Genomic DNA, 14,937 nt, shown 5'->3' on the forward strand with positions numbered 1-14,937 from the left:
CTGGAACATACTCAAAAGGTAAAAAATTATTGAACCTCAAAGCCTTTAAAACCATGAAAACGCAACATGTAAGCTCTTTCACAATGTTAAAATCAAAATCCCATGACACCTTATCTAATAATGCAATATAGATCGATCTCCCAGCTCCAAATGCAACAGCAGTCACTGATGTAGAGGGAATCCTGTGTACAAGACCCACACGATGACTAACACTCTCCTACACTGTGATTTTGACCACCGTACTATATTATGAAGCTGTCACTGGTATTTCCGTTTTTTAAAATTCTATTGTTACAATATATTCGACCAAAATAAACCAAAGACTGCAGACAGTTACAGCAGTTTATTCTGTATGTGCGTTAAATAAATTATATGAATCTGCAACCAGCATGAACTGAATACACACACACAGACACAGATAAGTACAAACACATACTTAAAAACACACTTGTCTTTTGTGAAGATCAATTTGATATGCCCACAGACCAATTCGGAGTTCTATGTCATGCACATGGTCTCAAATGCAAACAAGCAATTGCAGAACTGAAAGCAAAGAAGGCGTTTTTTTTTTTTTTACTACACTTGATTACACCGCTTGAGTAACAGTTACATAAATAGTGAACTAGATCTATGCCAGAGGGGCTGTCAGTGTGATACAAAGTGTTGGACCTGTTCTCTCTGGAAGATTACGCTGTAGCCTCTTCACATGAATTCAGTCATATCCGTACAAGTCAGAGGTAAGCCATGACACATGCATGGGAGTAGTGCTCTTTCTCTCTTAGTTGAAAAGCAATTTCTCAGCTGCAGCTGTAGGAGTACACACACACACACACACACATACATACATACATACATACATTCATACACACTCACAACCCACCCCCCAGTCCCTTGAATTTCTAAGACATTCCCTACCACCTACACAGCACGGTGTTCTATCTGATTGCACTTGAGTTATTATTACGTTGAACGTTAAATGCAGCCTATTACATTCCAGTGAAAACCTACAGACTTGTTACTGGACGGGTAAAGAGCGGCAGGTGGATGGAAGCATTTTTATTGGTGGATCAGTCACTTTTGCTCCCGCCTCCAGATGATGACCATGCCAGTGGAATCGGCGGATGCCAGTAAACTCTCGTCACAGTTGAAGCTGACGTCCAGCACTGGTCCCCCGTGACCTTGGAGTTTGTTCACTATCGCCTTGGTGTTGCGTTCGACGTCAAAGAAGTACACGCAGGCATCCTCGCTGCCAGTCACTGTGTCAGAGGGAAAAATCGGAGGATCATGAAGTTAAATTACAAGGACAAAGAGATAAATAAATGATGGTTTATCCTAAGAAGTCACTGTGGATTGAAAATGGGAATCTTAAAAGTGTCAAGAGATGCAATATTAAAATCACTTGTATGCACAATACAGCCTTTAAATTTGTAGCAGGAGAAGCCACTCAACTACTCAGAGATACAGATATGAAGCCACTTTGTTCATGTCCCATACAAAATTACTAGATTTGACCCCAAAGCTTCAAAGCTTCATCTGCTGCCATGGTAACTGATGTCCAAATCAGTTCTCAAATGTTCTGTTCTTCTATAACATTACCCCGAAAATCACAAAAAGCCCATGAAGCAAGAAACTGTAGTCCAAGATAATCGTTCTGCATCAACTTTAATAATTGGTTGCTCTCACACAAGGACATTTAACCCTTTGAAAGCTGAGCTAAATGATCTCTTTAAAAACAAGAAATAACTCAAATATTAGCATATTAGAAAAAAGTTACAAACAAGTAAAAAAAAAATTAGCACACAAAAAAGTAAAATAAAATCAGGAAATGACCTGAAAAATGGGCTAAAATAAAATAAAAAATAATAAATAAAAATAACAAACAAAAAACACCAGTATATTTATTTTTTTAGTAACTTAATTTTAAATGTAATATCATAATACTTTTACATATAATTTCCTTGTTATTTTCCCTTAGCTTTTTTCTTCTCATTATTTCTAATTTTCTTTCTAATAATTCTATTTCAGCTAATTTCCTGACACCTTTTAATAATGTCTTGCAGTTTGCAGGATTGCTAATGCCTTTTTTTTTTTAAGAAGTCAAACCAATTTGCTCAGGTATCAAAAATACTTGTGAGAGGTGTCTTGAGTGATGTTGCTACAGGTTTTGCGACTCTGACAGTGTGATCTAACATAATGGGCTTATAGATACACTATCAAGTCAAGTGCCTGGAATAGTTTCAACATTGACCCCCAAAAAGTTGAGTGCCAGATATTCTTAGGGAAACTGGTACATCACAAATCCACAACCAGCCTGGAAAATCACCTGAAAACCGTAGCAAACAGTTTAGCAGTCTTTTTTCCTAGCTATTATAGCTAATGTTCTTGCAACCTGCATGCAAACAAAGCGGCTAACCGTCACATTAGCTGAAGAAATTACAACACATCCTCAAAGTGAGAACAGGCAACTATTTCCCTAACTAGTGTTTCCAAGTGGTTTTATTGTTGTTGCAAAGACAATCGGATCGTTTTTCCTCAGAACCTGGCATCGGGGCTCTTTTTCTTGTGTCAGGTAGCTTCCACAGTTACTTCAGCTGTTCCACCATCCACCATTTCAGCTACCAGGGATAGCAATTGCAAAAATCTTATATTGAAACTTTTTGCTAGCTGAGGACAGCTACTGGTAAAATCTTCCTCTGGTTGATGCACTTCCTTTGTGCTGTAAATTGAGCCTTTATTTTCCAGGTAAATTGTACAGATTGGCAGACAGATTTAACCCTTCCTAAGTCGGACCTCGGTCAGCTTTCTGCTTTCCTGTAATACTTAGGCTATGTGCTGGTTAACAACACTACAAAGAAACCCAGATTTTGATGATGTATATGATGATATAAAAGATGTGACTGGGAGACTTTCAGTCTTCATGGACACATTACATTATAGTCACATCTTAAATTAGCTAATGTTAGCAATGTATAGCTAACCTACATCACAAGGTGTTAGCCTAATGTCAGATCAATGATGTCAGCCAGGTTTGTGTACTCCTTATTTCTGTGGTAACATTAAAGAGATATGAAAAAGGACAGATACTGTAGGTTTGCTGCTGACTTATTTTTTTGATGATATATTGTTGTAGCCAGAAAAGATCAAGCTAATGTTATTCTGTTTATATTATCCCTATCAGGCTGTGTGACGCCCTGAAGTAACTTTCAACAGTAAAGAGAGACTACAGTTAGGTCGGCGCTATGGTCTGTAGTCAACAGTAAGTACATAGAGTACTTTACTGATCCCCAGAAGAAGAAAAGGGGACACACACCCAACAGTGCAGGAGCAATGTTGACTGATAGTCTTCCTCTGTCTCTACTTGTCTCTTTTTCCTCAAGAACAGAGGCCTTGACTTGCATTGTTTTGTCTTATTCATAAAAATTACCATGGGCAGCATGGTGATGCAGTGACTAGCACTGTCGCCTCACAGCAAGAGTTCCAGTTTCAAACCCACTTGCTGGCTGGGCCCTTGTGTGTGAAGTTTGCATGTTCTCCCCGTGTCAGCGGGTTCTCCAGCTTCCTCCCACAGTCCAAAGACATGCCGGCAAGATTAACTTGTGACTCTTAATTGCCCATAGGTGTGAATATGAGTGTGAATGGTTGTCTGTCTCTATGTGTCAGCCCTGTGATAGTCTGGCGACCTGTCCAGGGTGTACCCCGCCTCTCGCCCAGTGTCAGCTGGGATAGGCTCCAGTCCCCCGTCTTGGGGACTTAGGATCTGTTTATTGCGAGGTGAAAGCGGGACTTATAGGGAACCAATCTAAACGCCAATGGTGTCATTAATCTATAGCCATTACATCATGCAATCAACATTAACTTCATAATGATAAGTTAAAGCAACAAACTTTAAACCACTAAAAATACCATTCAGGGATATTATGAGTGAGACGCTTCTGTTAATTAAGGACACCGACCTGATAATTTAAACACTGACAAGCTTTGAATGAACTGAACTGTTGATTGTTAGCAAATAATAAAAGGTGTGGAAAGTCAAAGAAGGTGAAGCTCAGAGGTAGTGCGGGGTCAAGTATTACTCATGCAAACAACAGGCTGTGTAACTTCAGTTGATTACATACTCCTATGACATTCTACAAGCCTTTGGTACATGAACGCATTACAAAGCCAAGAAAATTCCACAAGGTAATTTTGCTTTTTATCCAAAAGCAGCATTATGCTATTTTTTTGCATTTCTCTTACACACAATACAGCCTGATTCACACAGTGAACTACGGACTAATTTTCTATTCAAATGTCACAGCAGGAATACAGGTGCCCCTTTTCTTGTGGACATTTTCAGCCACTATTATTTTTCTTTGAGTTAGCTGCTAACTGCTACTCCTTAATTTATAAATCTCCCACAGTGGGTTGGACGCATAACACATCATGATCCTGTCCTGCCGGCTGTATCTTTTATACAGGCATCGTTTCTGTGTTATTACTACCTCCTATACCCGCTTTAAGGCGAGACAACTCTGTCCCTCAATTCCGCGATTGTACCTTTTATACACAACAGCCAGGCGGCATAATGGTAAGAAATTCCAGTCTTGAAGAGGCAGTGTAAAGAGGCTTCTACATCTTCTTATCATTAAAACTAGGATTAGTATTTTTGGTTTTAGGAAATACGGATATCTGTAACTAATCACAGCATACAGGTAATCGATGTGATCTGCCATCTTGCTACTACTGTTAGCTTCTGTTGTGCACTGGGCCACGCCCTTGGTTGGTGATGTATCCTTTATTACAATGGTTCTGCTCAAAGCTGGTGGAAATGGTTCGAGAACCAAGGTTAGTTTGGTGGAAAAACAGTATGACAGACTTCTTACCCACACAGGCCCCCTGTCTGAAAGACATGAGGGGACAGAAGATGCTGTGAACGTGCTGGGAACCATGCTGGATAGGGAAGCTTCTCTTCAGTTGTAGTGTACCGTCATTGTCCACCACCCTGCCAATGCAAAGGAGGCATGACAAATCAGATTCAATGTAAAAATGTATATACATGGTTGCATACAGACTACACTAATAAAGTTAGCTTTGAATTTTATGCCAGCAAAGCAGAGTCAAAACTGCCTTTTAATAAACAGGGACTTGCCCTTACAGACTGACCTGTACAGCAGCAGCTTATTGACACAGGCGTTGACCAGCAGGGAGGGGTCTCTGGCCTCTCGGCTAATCCAGGACCGAGCAGATATGCTGCAGATGGAGCTGCCTTCACTCACCACCAGGCGCTTGGCTTTGGTCAGCTTCCCTGTTGGGGGGGGGGCAGGCAGAAACAGCGGAGACCGGCAGAGACACATCAATCCTCTCAACCAGAGACAACATTCAGTGCATGATTCAAAAACTAATTAGAATTTGGGATTCAGTCGCTGCGCACTTCGCCCTTTCTCTGCCAAATGGAACTACTGTGAGTGTACCTGTTGCCATGTCAAAGAGGAAGGAGAAGATGCTCCCCCTGTCATCACCAGCCCAAAGGATCCTCCCTGGAGCATCAAAGGAGAGAGACAGCACGCGGCCTGTCAGCTTACTGGAGCCCCCCTTCACCTTCTTCCCAGTGGAGATGTTCACCACCTGCAGGTGGTGCTTGCTGTTTCCCACCTGCAACACAGAACTGGGAGTGAGGTCCTTTATTATTTCCACAAGGCAGCACTGATAAACTGACTGGGAGAAGCACTGGTTGGAGGGTTTTCACTGGTGCAGTTAGACTAGTACAAACCAGAGCAGGTTAATCTTTGTAAAAATGTGTTTTTTTGTTTTTGAGGTCTATGACTAAACACTGTGTAATCCAACAGAAAACATTTACTGTCATCTTGTGTTCAGACAGATGAGACCAGTGCATGTCTGCTCTGGGAGACAGACCAGATCATAAAAAAACACATTTCTTCCTCTTGTAATGTTTCTGCTTGTTGTTGGTACAGACTGTCGGTTAAAAACAAACATCCATCAACCTCATGTTCCATTTAATGAGGCGGAAATGGACACTGCTGTGCACAACTCTGCTTTCATTTTACATTTTGCTCATCAATTAAAGTATTTGCCAATGGAAAAAAACATAATAAAAACAAAATGATCCAGGACATTTACCACTCTGTTGTTGTACTTAACACACAAAAATGAGACAGTGTATTGAGTGAAATAACATGCCTGATTATTAATTAATTTACAGCATGTTCTGTACATTGAAGAGAAAATAAAAGCTGCAAAAGGCATCACAATGGATTTGGGGTTCGTCCAGGACAAGAGGAAAGCAAATCCGACATGAACATGAACATTTTTAAATATTATAAATGTCTTATGTCAGAAAATTCGATTGTGCCCTCAAGTATCAAGCAAACAGTAAAAGCGTTGCATTAGAACAGCAGGCTATGTAACAACACACATGACAAGAAAGGATTTTGGGGCCATGCCTCACCAGGTGTTCACACTAGTCCTAATATAGTCCTTTTCCCATTTGACACAAAATAAATACTGGCACACAAATGTCATTCGAACTGGTTCAACTCCTTTTATAAGGCGGAATCTGCAAATAGATTTTCAAGCTGCACCGTGTAATCTGGGAGCTAAATTCAGACATCTGAAATGTCAGAATAATGCGTCATACACTTAATGTTTAGTGCTCTACTACAGAATTTACAGCGTCATGTGATTTACCACAGTAAAGCACGCAGCAGCTATGCAACTTGTTTCAAGACTGCTGAGTAGATTATTAAGCATAACCAAAAACATGTTTAGAATTTTAAAATAAATTCTGAATTATCACTGATTTACTGTGACATCAAAGTATCACAGGCGGTATTGAACATTTAGTCCAGAAACACAACTACTGTCATTAGTGTTTAGGATTTTGTTCTTATTAGGACCTTGATGTTGGTACCTAAAAGTAAACTATGTAAAAGTGCAGATGAGAAAGAAAAAATTTTTAAGATGTCCTTTAATATCCAGTGGAACATTTGAAGTATAATGCTGTGACACAAAATGGTGAATCCTTCCCAACTCTTAAAGTCCCTCAGCAGACACTGTTTTTAAGTATGTATACTTGTACCAATATTAATCTTTTGTTTAACATGGTTTTCCCATATAAGACAGGGTTTTCCCCGGGTTTTTTTCAAGACCAAGGTGGCAAAGGCCTGTGGCGGGGGCCATGTTGACAGCTGTACTTTTAGATACGGCCCCCCCCTCTATTAAATATGAAAGGAGGCCCCCACATGCTTGAGCTTTAGACTGCTGACTTGTATAATCAGAACAGACACTGTGATTTTCAGTCTATGATTATATTTACCCTTTACAGCAGGCACATCCTGACAGCTGAGAATATTACTGTCAGGTATTGCGCCCCGCCTATTAAATATGAAAGGAGACTTAAAATCACAGGACATATCTGTTCTGATGATACAAGTCAGCAATCCTGAAATGTATGTTTCTCTTCTATAAATACACATTCTACATCTCGGAGGCGACGTCTTTCCACGTACGGGCCTCCTTTGCCTTTCAAACAGGGCAGAGCTCCGTGGGAAACAGTAGGAGAGACACAGCCCGAGGGGGAACAGGGATCTGACACAACACCGGAGGGGGAAGCAGGTCTGCAGAGCTGTGCGCCGGACGAAAAACAAGCGCGTCACACCAAATGCGTGCCGCTACGGCGTCGCTTTGGGTTGTGAGCATACACATACAAAATATACAAAAATATCTGTAACAATGAGGTTTTCGGTAGATGATGTAAGGGAGCTCCAGGGTTCAGTTTACAACCCAAAAACTGCACAATCTTCCGTTTGCTGGCTAAACTTTCACTATGCTAATGCTAATTCTACTCTCTGTACTGAGGTCCGCTCTGTGCTGGAGGTTTCAGGTTTCTTTGCTGGTATTGTGTTTACCAAATTCGACAGCGATCACATCCTGTATTAGTGACAAATCTTTTTTTTTTTTTTTTTTTTAAAAGATACATTTTTAGGCATTTTGCCTTTAATGGACAGGACAGCCAAGCGTGAAGGGGGGAGAGAGAGGGGGGATGACACGCAGCAAAGAGCCACAGGCTGGACTCGAACCCGGGCCGCTGCGGCAACAGCCTTGTACATGGGGCGCCTGCTCTATCCACTAAGCCACCGATGCCCCTATTAGTGACAAATCTAATCTAGTTTCTCTGGTGCACGTTTGAACCTTAAGATTTTAGTGAGGCACACAGACATTGCCCCCTTCAATAGAGGAATACGAAAACACCTCTCTGGTGATAAACTTTGCACAGATACATGTCAGCATAGTCAAGATCAGACATTTTAGAGGACATAAACATAAGGAAATACATTTTTGAGTTGAGGAGGACTTCAAAGTTAATGACACAAAAAAGAAACGTAGGATAAAGATTATTAGTTTATTTCAAATAACCCTGAAAACTGAAAATACAAAACGGCCAGTTGGACAGCCATCTATCCAGAAATGGTTATTTTTCCAGTCTAATTAAGTTCTTTTTCAAGATTTTCAATGTTATTTCCCATAACTGAGTACCATTCCCTTTGCAAAGGTTTTCATGGTACTCGGGAATTAGTTCAAGAGAAGATAAAATGAGAGCATGTCTCAAATGGGACTTACCACAGTAAGGTTGTTGTTCATGGGCTGGAAGGTGCAGCACAACAACTCGCTGGATTCTGGGTCTCTGACCTCTCGGATGCACCGACCATCCTCCGTGTTCCAGATACGCAGAGTCCCATCTAGTGATGTCGACACAATGATGTCATTGCTCAGAGACCAAGCAAAGTCTGTGACAGGACCTCCGTGACCTTTAAGGGTCACCTTCACACTGGGGGGAGATGGGGACAATGTCATGATGGACAGGGTGCCATCCAGGGAGCAGCAAGCCAGGAGGTGCTTGTCATCATTGGCAAACTGCAACCGTGGAACTAAAAGAACAAGGAGAGGAGGATAAAGTGAAATAAATGTTGAAGCTTAATGTATACAACTGTGAATTAAAAACCATTTACTTACCAGCAGAGTCTACATGTTGGTCAAATATGTGGTGCATGCCAGCAAAAGCATAATTTTCACTCAGAGTTGTGTCTCCGGCCATGGCACGACTGGCCTCTGCCACTGAGGTGGGCACCAAACTGCCCGGAGGCCTGCAGCCAGGAATAAAAACCACCATGTAAGCATCTAATCAATACAACACACCTCACAACCCTTGCCCACAGCTGACAACTCAATATGAGAGATCTGATCATTACTCAGTGCAACCAAATCAGGATTACAGCCAGCAAATCCAACAAAACACAACAGCTCAAAGAAGAAATAAATCAAAGAGAATTCAATTGCTCAAGGCGATGAGACAAGAAGCTAAATGCAAGCTGAAGATCTTTGGTGGCATTAATCCCTGCATACCTCTCATCATAGACGGCTCTGTTCATCTGGGCCTGTAGCTGGTAGGAGCCTCTGCTGACGGACCGGCGGTGACCACGAGCCCCTTGGGCGCGGGGGTCCTCCTCGAAGTCCTGCCCGAGAGGAGAGGATAGGAAGGGAAGTGGGCCATGGGAGAAGACAGAACCTCATAGGAGTGAGTGTAAAGACAGCACTTGTGAGTTGTGACCACAAATAATCATGAAATAACCTTAAATAATTCTTTAAAACGTATTGAAATCACCATGCATTTTAAATTAATGTTATTGCCAATATACATGGGTAATGCCAGCCATTTCAACCAAGCTGCTCAGCTTAATGTGTATGGGCAACCCAAGTGTTGCTTGGCTATGCTGCTGATTGATGAAAGCTAAGGTCTAGCCATCCAGATGGCTCTCTAATGTTGTATCCTATATTTTCACTCCAACTCACAGATATTTATATATCTCATTTTCCAAATCAGTACATACACCCCCCGCCTGTTCTTTCTCTTCCACTTCCCCTGCCCTTTCTGTTTCTTTGGGTCTGACCTCCATGCGGTCCAGTGTGGTGCGGGAGCTGCGCACACTGCTGGCCCTGAAGCTGCTCTGCTCGGACAGGGGCCCGTAGCGCAGGGCCAGCAGCTGACTGCGCAGCCTCAGGTACTGCCTGCGCAGCCCCGGCTCAAAGCCACACTTGGCGTTCTCTCTGAGCAGCTGGCTGCGTCGGCGGATGTACTGAGTTCGGAACTGTGGGAACGTAGGCGTGCGGTAAGCATTGTACCTGCGGAGGGAGAGGGAAAGTGACACAGCACACACAGTAACTCACAAGTGATCCATAAGCAATTACACGTCTGAATAGCTTCTTCATCAGTGTGGACTAGTAAAGGCCTGCTGCATGATTGAGTCTCACCTTGCGTCCACTGCCAAAACCTGCTGCCAAACTGCTGCCATTCCACAAGCACTCTGGGTAGAGAGGAATCCACTGCCAGGGCAGATTCCTGTCAAAACACAACACTTAGCTCATATCTTTCAGCTACTTTAACTAACAAACTTTACACTTATGTCACGCCCAGCTTGATGAGTGTTATAGTCACAGAGCTGAGATGTCACCCCCCACCCTCCATCCATCCACAGCTCTGAATCAGGTGATGATGCAGACACTAATGACACCACAGGGACTCATACTGAGCCATGTTTTGCTACGTGGAGTTTGACACCATAAAATAATTGTTGAAGTGCAGTGAAACAGTTAAATGGAGCTCGAGAGTGATTATTTTGGGGCGTTTTCCCCCTGCAGATGGGAGGCAGCATCAAAAGCAGGCGAGCAATTCTTGACAGCTAACGTCGCAAAGCTAACAGCCGTTAGCTAGCAATTAGCAGGTTAGCAACAACATCATATGCGATGTACTCGCGTTAAAAATACCCGTCATTCATTCATTCTTCAGTGAAGAGGGAGAGTCTATCAGTTAGCAAGTTTATACTGAGTATGAGGCATTACATGGTGACAATACAGCACATAAACACCGATAAATACATGTGAAACACGGCTCACCTTCCTTAGCTTTTCTCCATCGCTGGTTCTGGTGTCAAGTCACGTGACACCGTGTGACCAGCCCACTTACTGATGTGGAGCAGGAACATAGATCCGGATCATGATTCACAGCATTTACATGATTTATTGTTTGTTTCAGTGTGATCAACTGACTGCAGTTTTATTTAATTAACATATGCAACACATAACGACCGGAAACACATTATTTAATGTCCAACAGCATGCTCTCATGGGATAGTAATGGCATTTGTTTTTCATGTCAGGCTTTGAAATTTAGCAGCATCCTATTATTTTGTCCTCCAGGGCCAAAATAATCCATTAGTTAATACCAGCAGTATTTAATGGCTTTTTATTTAAGTAAAAGTAGCAGCCAATGTGTAAAAGTACACTATTAGAATAAGATGGGGGTGAATAAGATGCTCCCCTAAGAACAAATCAATTTACTGTAAAATTTAAAAATGTGAATATGATTTTAGCAGGTGTAGGATGATGATGCATAAACTAACACACTGTTGGAAGAAATAAATTGGTACAGTTGCCAATTGTGATGTTAGAGCACAAAAATTAAAATCTTGTAAAGGCCTGAGCTACAAAATGAGCTGTATAACTAAATAAAACAAACTAAAATCCCAACCCTGACATATTAATGGCTTATCCATCTATCTATCTATCTATCTATCTATCTATCTATCTATCTATCTATGATTATTAGGTATAGCTAGCAAATAATGCTATGTGCCCATGTGGGTAGTAAATGCAGGGCTTCCATACTGGCCACATGCAAAATGCAAATGTTGGCAGAGAAAGGGTCTCATTTCACATTTTTACTTTAAATGAGAAACCGTTTTTTCTTTCAAAATGAATCGAATGACTCTCCCCACAAAACCCCCATCGTCATATATATACATATATCAAAGCTTTTTATGTACAGCTGAATATAAATACATAGATCACTATTTTCCAGTGACAGAAATTTGGATCAGTTTACCTTAAATGGTTCTGGTGGAATAAATCTCAACAATGCAGCAATTCAGATGAAATGTCACCTTTTACTGGAGCATAGCCATTTAATACATGTGTTGAGAGTAGATTTAGTGCCATATGCTGGTTAGGAGAGGAATTAAGGGGGTGGGGGCTTCTTAATCTATTTTACTCTACAAGTAAAAGCCCTGAATTTAAAGTCTTAGCGCACAAGTATTAGCACCTAAATACTGAGAAGCACTAATTGTACAGAATGGCTCATTTCAGACTAAAGCAGCCTATATTATATTAACGAATTTTAATTAGTGATGTATTTATATGTAATGATCCCTAATGTAGCATCTTGTAAAGGTGGAGCTAATTGTATTTATGTGATGTATAGACCCACTGTAGAGAAGATTAGAATATAATAATTATTCATATACAGTGTTGGGGAGTAACTTACATGTGTTAAATTACAAAATAAATCTAATTGTAATCAGTTACAGTCACTGTGAAAATGTGTAATTTAATTACAATTACTAATCAAAATGTTTGTAATTACAAAGGGATTACATCCTAATATATTATTATTAGTAAAAAGTTTATATGTAGAATATAACATTCACTCTGTTGCTTTGCATCTTTTCCCTGTTGTACGGGAATGTCCTCTTTTGGCATAGACTATGTCCAGACATTTTCAGCTTTATTGCCCAGTTTAAAACATTTGTGAGAAAAGTAATCAAAAAGTAATTAAATGTTATAAGTTACATGGCTTTGATTAAGTAATTAAAATGGGGACATTAGGCTACTTACATTTTAACAGGATAACTAATAATCTGTTACCTATTACATTTCAAAAGTTACCTTCCCAACACAATTTATATAATAATAGTAATATACAGGTTGATTTATATTTTGTATTGTGGATCTGAATCTGCAAAAAAAACTAGTACCTAATGTTGTCAAATAGATGTAGTGGAGTAGAAGTATAAGGTAGAATGAAATGTAAATACTCAAGTTATGTATAAGTACTTAAGCACAATACTTGAGTAAATGTTCCACCATTCAAATATGAGCCTCACTTAACGATCCCTGCTGTGATCCTCCTACAGGAGACTATTTTTGTGTAATCATATGTGACAACAAAATCCTCTGAACTGAGTTCCTGAGGACAAAATCCTGTGTCCTCTGTCCTGTGTCTAATGTGGCTGATCATCATTTAAAAAAGTTATCCCTGACTTAGTAGACCTTTTTTAAAAAGAAAAGATTAAATCCACTATCACGTCGCCGGTAACCTGATGAAAATGCTTTCTTGTCGGTGACAATAGGTGAACACACAGTTCCAGTGGGTTCACAATGGCAGTATGACAAGGTCAGCTCTGAGGTTTCGCCTGGCTCAGCAAAGACCTGCAGAGCTGTGGGGCATGCTGCTCAGCTGACGGGGCTCTTTGCTTGTTCATGGCGCTCTTTCTCGAAGGGGCCCCAGTGACACAGCCATTCACAAGCACGGACCATAAATGACCGAGTCGAACACCACATTAAGCACTGCATTCTCAGAAATCAGAACTGACTAGAGCACAGCCAAAATGCCAGGAACAAAAGGTAAGCAATGTGAAACAAAAATGTACGTCTACAAAATAGTTATTTTTATTTAGATACTAGAAGAAAGAAAGAAAATTAGATGAGTTATTTAAAAAAAAAAAAGTAGGAAAATGACCATGTTTCCAAATGTTTGACATACATCTGAATGTTTCCACTATTTTCAGGTAATAAGTCGGACAAGAAGTCAGCTACCAAGGTAGGAAAATCATTACTATACTTGTCTAAAGAAAATTAAAAATGTCATCCTCAATTTGTAAATGTTTGTTGCTGCAATTTATTTATATTTGCTTTCATTTTGCAGCAACCTCAGAGTCCTAAAGAGCAGCCGAAGAAAGGTGATCAGAAAGGAGATGATAACAAGAAGCAAGGAGGTAAGCATTTATATGAGGCTTCATTTTATCAGCATGTTATTCCAACCTGGTGAATCTAATCTGCGCACAGACTACATGATGTCCAAGTAGGGGTAAAAAAAGATAGATATCAGCCTTCAGTGGTTTGGGACACGACCAAATATTCCCTCTGTCTGGCACACAGTGTGGAAATGAGCTGCCATGATTGCCGTGTCCCCAGTGAAGGTATCTGTCTGTGTTTCATCCCCTAGCAGGACAGCCGAAGGGAGAGAAGCAATAACTTCCAGGCATTTGTGAAGATGGCTTTGGAGACACTGCTGGGGTCCTGCCGTCGTAAACATGGGAGCCCCCGGGGCAAACAGGGCTGAATGCACCTCCCCTCCGCACTTTCCCCCCTGAGCCCGCAGACTGGGCTGTTCTACGGCCTTCCAACACAACATCTGCTCACCTCTCACAGAGGCAGAAAGTGAACCTGATCTCCATCCATCACCATATGTTCTTCAACCTCTGTTCCTCCACCTCCCTTCTCCAACCTTTTTCTGTCCCCGTTCCCTCACTGTCCACTCTGGCTGATTGGATGCTCAGAAACAGACTCTAGGTTAAACCGGATGATTCTTTTGAGCAAAAAATTTTTTGTCAACCCTTTGCAACCCTTCCCTAAATCACCCTCCTATCATGACTGACTGTCTAACAGTCCATACATTCTTGTAAATAATAATTCAAATAAACAGCTATTTATTACAGCAGTCTGTGTGAATCTGGCTTCACTGTGTACCTGATAGTCTAACACATGGGTCTTCAGCAGGGGGTCTGTGGGGGAGTCCTCAGAGTTACTGTTTCCAGAAATGATAATATGTCTTAAAATGAATGAATCCATGATGTATAAACATATAAATCTGTCAATAATCGTTATTTTAATAGCTTAGTATTGTATGCACCATATAAGGGTATGCTTATACACGGCACTTTAGGCCAACCCTACATGTTAAAGGGATAGTTCAGATTTTTTTAAGTGGAGCTGTATGGGGTACTTATCCATAGACACTGTATTACATACAGTAGATGTCAGTCAGCA

General features: G+C 40.9%; 1 protein-coding gene and 1 long non-coding RNA gene across 2 annotated transcripts; one reads left to right on the forward strand and one right to left on the reverse strand.

Moving 5' to 3' along the window:
• Window positions 1-328: 328 nt before the first annotated feature.
• wdr13 (WD repeat domain 13) lies at window positions 329-11,008 on the reverse strand. Its single transcript, XM_049581332.1, has 10 exons — window positions 10,948-11,008; window positions 10,306-10,393; window positions 9,945-10,176; window positions 9,400-9,509; window positions 9,010-9,140; window positions 8,617-8,924; window positions 5,451-5,631; window positions 5,143-5,284; window positions 4,863-4,981; window positions 329-1,256 (listed from the first exon to the last, which is right to left on the reverse strand). Exons 2-10 carry the CDS (start codon window positions 10,344-10,346, stop codon window positions 1,072-1,074), a joined length of 1,449 nt encoding a protein of 482 aa, XP_049437289.1. The 5' UTR covers window positions 10,347-10,393; window positions 10,948-11,008; the 3' UTR covers window positions 329-1,071.
• A 2,415-nt stretch (window positions 11,009-13,423) lies between these two features.
• LOC125891532 (uncharacterized) lies at window positions 13,424-14,608 on the forward strand. Its single transcript, XR_007449645.1, has 4 exons — window positions 13,424-13,512; window positions 13,677-13,708; window positions 13,814-13,883; window positions 14,114-14,608. It is a non-coding gene; the product is annotated as an uncharacterized LOC125891532 (long non-coding RNA).
• The last annotated feature ends 329 nt before the right edge of the window (window positions 14,609-14,937 follow it).

The sequence above is a fragment of the Epinephelus fuscoguttatus genome, linkage group LG7 (assembly GCF_011397635.1).
Source record: "Epinephelus fuscoguttatus linkage group LG7, E.fuscoguttatus.final_Chr_v1".
NCBI classification, from domain to species: Eukaryota; Metazoa; Chordata; class Actinopteri; order Perciformes; family Serranidae; genus Epinephelus; species Epinephelus fuscoguttatus.

Bases quoted from the DNA above. Each gene is read 5' to 3' on its own strand.
- wdr13 (XM_049581332.1), bottom strand. From the start codon at position 10,346: ATGGCAGCAGTTTGGCAGCAGGTTTTGGCAGTGGACGCAAG. The intron at 8,925-9,009 runs GTAAGTAAATGG...TTGTTCTTTTAG, and splicing joins CCAACATGTAGACTCTGCTG to TTCCACGGTTGCAGTTTGCC. The intron at 5,632-8,616 runs GTAAGTCCCATT...TCTGTGTTGCAG, and splicing joins TGAACAACAACCTTACTGTG to GTGGGAAACAGCAAGCACCA.